This window comes from Euprymna scolopes, chromosome 3 (genome assembly GCF_053919585.1).
Source record: "Euprymna scolopes isolate OS-2025 chromosome 3, ASM5391958v1, whole genome shotgun sequence".
Classification (NCBI taxonomy): domain Eukaryota; kingdom Metazoa; phylum Mollusca; class Cephalopoda; order Sepiida; family Sepiolidae; genus Euprymna; species Euprymna scolopes.
The window spans coordinates 46,228,898-46,234,897 of record NC_136484.1 but is presented as its reverse complement, the minus strand read 5'-3'; the positions used below and the strand labels follow the sequence as shown (position 1 = coordinate 46,234,897).

The following is a 6,000-nucleotide window of genomic DNA, read 5'->3' as shown; positions in this document are numbered from 1 at the left end:
ACAAACATGCATACATTTAAACAGACAGGTGACATTTATATTATAGCTGATCATCTCTCATACATCAGGTTTTTGAGTGGTGGACTGAGTAACTGTTGTGAATAACCAAGTAGTAGTTCTGAACCAATGGAAATTCTTTTTAAAAAATGGTGTGGAACTCATCCTAGTCAGATGTGTCTTCATGTAATGCGCTAGGTATCGGTTTTAAAAGAATGAACTTGGGCAGGTGTTTGGCTCCCGAAAACCTAACTGACCAACCCAATTGAGTGATAACTGTTGACTTTAGCTTGTAACTTACTTAAAGCTTTTATCTTGATAAAGCACACAGACCTATAACAAGTTGGCACTAAAAAGAGTGTCATGTTATGATATAAACCCATGTTCAATCTCACTATGACTGTTTAAAAAAATATTGTGAATTTTATTTCATTGGTGACATCTTTTGGAGGAACCACCTTATACCCATTTTAAAGTTTTTAAATGATAAAAAAGCAAAACAAAAAAACAGGATCATTTTCCAGTTTCATACCAAACAAAGCAAATAAGTAAAAAATAAGCAAAGACAAGAGTTGTTAAAAATATATATTTTGAAATAATTTAAGAGGCTTTTGTTTTGTCTTTTTTGAAAGGAATGTTGTCTATGAGAACGTGGTAATAAAACTTGCACCAACAATAGATCAATCCGACGCTGCAGTAGGCAGAAATCAACATGAGCGATAGAAATGGTAGTTTCTCATCCAATCCGAACATGGGGCTCAACAGGCTGTTAAAGCATTCGAGGGCAAGAAGACCCACAAGGTAGACGCTCTCAACACATGATAGTAGAGGCAACTGGTAATACTTGCGTTGAACACTAAAAAAAAAAAAAAAATATCATTTAAAAAAGATAAAAATCAAACTTTATACTTGCGGACAAATAAAAAGAATATTCAAAATTCAATAAGTTTCGTTTAAGGCTCTCAAAATTTGTACTAGAATTGTCCGCAAGGACCCGTGGTGCAGTTGTTAGAGTACTTGGAAAACTCAATTTTAAAGTGATATTCTCCTGAAGGTTAAATGTTCAATTTTCAGTGTAAGCGACCGAAAAAATACAATTACAAATTACTTAGGATTTCTATCCAATGGTTAACAGAATGAGAGCATGCTACCCCCGTGAAGCAAATAAAGGGTTCTCTTTGAAAATTCCATTCAAATTCCTGAGTTCAATATGAAAATTCCAGAGCTTGACAAGATGCATCTAGGAAAGGTCGGAAGGTTACATTGAATGAAAAATTGTGAAAATGACACTCAAGATGAGAACAGTAGTTCTAAAAATCCAAATAATACAAATTCCGTAATAAGTTTCTGAATTTTGAAGCTGAAGATTGATAATTGGTATCATTTTGATTATTCAAACTAATTAGAACATTTCAGCCGATGTAACCTTCAACCTTCTTCAAGTGTATTTTTTCGAACTCGGGAATCTCCACAGAATTTCAAACAGAACCCTTTATTTAAATCCATGAGAATAGCATGGTCTTGTTCCATCAGATATGCCTAGGTAGAAGTCTTAAGTAATTCACAATTGTATATTGAGTGTCGTCTTTCAACCTCCAGAAGAACATGTCATTTAGAACTGAATTTTATTTAGTACTTTAGCCATTTCACTGTGATAGAAGATTCATGATAATGGTGTATACACTAACTTTTAAACACACCAGAAGTTGGCAGCTGCGTCTCTCAATTTAGGTATGGAAGCACAGAATTGATACAATTTTTAATTACATTTTATGTTTATTTTATTTTTAATGAAAATATATAAAAATATGTAAACGGCCTGTGATGTAAATATATTCCAGAATTTGACAGAAAACAAAAGAATTTAGACATTATAAACAAGTGAAGGACACAGACAGGTGAGAGAGAGAGAAACACAAATTGCCCACTGTACCCCTCAACCACGTCTCTCTCTATCTCCATAACTGAAGAGCTCCAGTTGTCAAATTATAGAACAGTTGTTTTCATATCAGCTTAATGATTAGTTCATTGTTATTAAACAAATACACATCCGTACGCATTTGAAAAAGTAAAGCTGATAAATTGATACAGGTATTCTCTTTGTTTACTTATTTTATTTTTTTTTACATGGTGGTCACCACTTATCAAGGCTCGGAAACCACTCGGGGATAAGGGTTATTGCGTGTACAGTAGTCAATGGGAGAGTATTGTAGTAATCGTTAATAGTGGAGATTTGATAAAATGTCTTACTTAAGGGGGCGGTTCATTAGGAATTTGTTTATGTTGAAGTTGAAGACATTCAAGTTGAAGACAGGTGGGAAACAGGCAAATGGAAGAGAGTTCTACAGGCGTGCAATTCTAAGAAAGAAGCTTTGTTAATGGAATCTACATTTTGATTTAGGCACAGATAAGGAGTGGGGAAAATTATTGACAGTGGTTTCAGCTAGTCGGATGTTTATCGTGAAAGAAATATTGTTATAATTGTTATAATCCAATTGTTATAGACCAATGTCAAGTCCAATATAGTCAATTGTTATAATATTGTTATAAGAATGTTATAATACATAGATGTCAATTTGGTGCCATGACCAACACTATAAAGTCAAATAAATCTTGGAAGTTAATTTTAATATCAAATAATATTGTATTTATAAGAGATTTTTGATAATAAACCAGTAGGCCACCAGCATTGCCTGGTCATAAGATATGCTTCAACATGAGATTTTAATTCATGCAGATTACGTGTTTATTATTACACAGGGCGGAACGATAAAATTGTCGCCCTAAAGAAAACAACACGAAGGCTTTATTTTAAAAATTTTATTGAAAAAAATCAACTCAGGTAACTTGATTATGTAGTAGAGCTGACATCTATTCAATGTAGCCACCTTCAGCCTCAATCACCACTTCGATATGGGTCTGAAACTGAGAGCATACCTTTTCCACAAGCGCCGGTGGGAGCTCGATGAATACTTGGTGGATGGCAGCAATCAGACTGACTGTTGTGGGAGGTCATGTTGGTGATGTTCTCAATGTATGACCAAATAAAGTAGTCCAGCGGGTTCAGTAAGGGGGAGGAGCGGAGGTTAGTGAAAGAAGGGTACGAAGTCGTAGCACTCCTGAACTGGGTCTCTTTGGATTTATGGCCCAGCGCCGAATCCTGCTGTCACACCCAGGGTCTGTCAGCAGTCACCTGATTGCACCAAGGGATCACCACACTCTCCCGCACATCCAAGGACAATTTGGTGTTGACTTTCAAGCTGGCTTCAAAGATGTGACATGACATGATGTGGCCCTCACTTAAAACTACACCTGAAAAACCATAACTGTGGGTCGCCCGATGCGTTGAGCTGTGCCCTCAAGTGTTGAACCATCCAGATTTGCATTTTGAGGGTGCTGGCAATGGTCCTGTTGTTGCAACTTGGATTGGTAGAAAGCATGAGTTGTATAGCTGAATCTTTGAACACTGTAACTTTCAGACATGATAGAAGGCTCCTATCACCCTTGGGATTTGTACACAACTGGTCAACAAGGAACTATGACGCAGTTGTCAGAGTTCTTGGAAAAATCAATTATAGAAAGTGATATTCTCCTGAAGGCTGAAGGTTCAATCCTCAGTGTGGGCAACAATTGCGAATTACTTAGGATCTCTATCCAGTCATGGCTGACAAGACAAGAGCATGCTACCCCTGTGAAGTAAATAAAGGGTTCCAAATTCCCAAGTTCGACAAGATACACCAGAAGAAGGTCAGAGGTTACATCGACCGAAATGTTGTGAAAATCACACTCAAAATGAGAACAGTAGTTGAATGAACTCAAATAATATGAATAACCAATCCTCATCTCAAAAATTCAGAAATTTTCATAAAGTGGAAATAGAATCAGGTCGTCTTTTCTAGAGCTATAATTTTATCGTTCCACCCTGTACAGACAATTCTCTATTGCCTATTATATAAAATCTAATATATAGTAGTGAGATCAAAATTATATATATAAATGACTTGGGTGCCATCAGCTAGAATCGAAACCAAAACATACGACTCTCCACCCTCATTCCTTAGTCTCTGAGTCAGACCCGTGCATATATATATATAGTTTTTCGGTGAGAAGGTATCCAAAAATTGAAAATAATGTAATTTCAACAAGGGTCGTTGATAGTGCTCAATCAACAGGGAGCAAGTTATATTTTTTTAAAAATTTTATGTAAATAGAATCATATCTTGCTATGATGTGCAGACCGTCTGCACATCGTAGTAAGATATGACTGTATTTAGATTAAAAAAAAAAAAATATATATATATATATATATGATGGGATGACAGTGAATTTATATATATATAATTCACTGTCATCCCTTTTTTAAAAGAAGTGCCCAATCGTAGAAGATAAGATGCAAGCAAGAAAGGTTCACAGGCTTTATAATTATATAGATTAAAGACAGAAATCTTGGCATTAATGGATTAAAATCAGATATTTAAAAAAATATGAACTTCGAATTTAAAACCATGTGTTAAAGAATGGAAATGTAGAAATTGATTTTTTTTTAATGTTGAAATGGGATTATGTACTTTTTTCATATTTTTTAGTTATATATAAAAAAAAAAAAAAAAACTTACATAAAGAATTTTTTAATTAATGCTGATGGGTACACCAAATAAATATAACTAATGAAATACTTTTATTAAGTACCTTAAAATAATTTGAAGTAAGAAAATATTTGACAAACTGAAAAAAAAAAAAACTTACCCATGAAATCTTGACAGTGCAGTGAATATAAATATTGTATATATAAGCATGCCACATATTTTGATGGGAGTTTCTGAAAATAAACAGAAGAACAAAGTTTGATTATTGCAGCAATTTAAAGATGAAACAAAGTAAAAAGTCCCCGTAAATGGGTAAAAGGTGTCAGTCCAGTTATCTCCCTTTTATGGTATTTTATTGTAGATCTATATTATATATATATAAAAGTGAAATTGTGTGTGTGTGTGTGTGTGTGTGTACATGTGTATATTCCTCGACCAAACTACTCTGTCAATTTTCAGTCCACAGACTTAAAATTTGACATAAGGGGTATTGAGATTTGGGGAAATCTTTAATCGATTTTCAGCCAGAAATTTAATTGTCAAGGGGTCAAAGTTCAACGATTTGACCTTTGAAAACTCAACCAAACTCCTCTACCAATTTTGGGTCTAAACACTTGAGATGTAGGTTACTTGGACATTGATCAAACGTTTTAATTTGATTTGAGCACAAAACAATAAATGTTAAGAGGTCTAAATTGGGGTTAAAGTTAAAGAATATTCAAGAGTTACCTCTCTTTTATTTTATACTAGCAGTTCCGTGCGGCTTTGCTCAGGCCCTATGTGTTGTGTAGCCGGGAATCATGACGCGGACATATATAATGATGATGATGGAGACATTTATATTTCTTGGGGAATTTGTATTAACAGTTCGTATAACACGGATATTAGAATGATGAAGACATTTACATGTATTGCATCATGACGACGACTGTGACAATTCTTGAGGGAAGACATTTCTATATCAGACAGGGGATTGTTCTTCTTAACATATATTGAAGAAGAGAGTGATATGATGCACATTTCTTAACACAGAGGAGAGGAGACATTTATAGACATTACTTGTGATGGAGGAGATGGGACACATAACATGTTCATTATAATTGATGATAAACACAATTACCTTTCGTTCGTGATGAAGGATGAAACAAGACAACAGTTACAACATAATGATGACTTCTTTATTCATCTGATCAACCGGTTGATTGACGTCAGGAATTCAAATTTGGATCTACATGGTCTAAATGTTCTCCCCTCGCTTCCAAGGGGTCAACTGACCAACTGACTGACTTCCCTGACTGACTAAAATCCGAACCCAGAATTTGGAGAAATGTCCTTTATCTATGACGTCAGAAGTATGTTTTTTCAAACGTGACCAATTTCACGTGGCTTTACATATGTTTGTCCAAAACACACCTTT

The 6,000-nt window shown here is 34.7% G+C and overlaps 1 protein-coding gene across 2 annotated transcripts in view; it reads right to left on the bottom strand.

Moving 5' to 3' along the window:
• Window positions 1-569: 569 nt before the first annotated feature.
• Window positions 570-6,000, bottom strand: part of LOC145254672 (dolichyl pyrophosphate Glc1Man9GlcNAc2 alpha-1,3-glucosyltransferase-like) — a 174,517-nt gene continuing 169,086 nt past the window's right edge. Inside the window, exons 12-13 of one of the 2 annotated variants that reach the window (XM_080113322.1) lie at window positions 4,744-4,816; window positions 570-853 (exon numbers count right to left, since the gene is read on the bottom strand). In XM_080113322.1, coding sequence (XP_079969448.1) covers window positions 598-853; window positions 4,744-4,816 — 329 coding nt within the window. In that variant the 3' untranslated portion in view covers window positions 570-597. Of the gene's footprint in view, window positions 854-1,062; window positions 1,238-4,743; window positions 4,817-6,000 lie in introns of those variants that run through there. The other variant, XM_080113329.1, reaches the window with a different exon arrangement.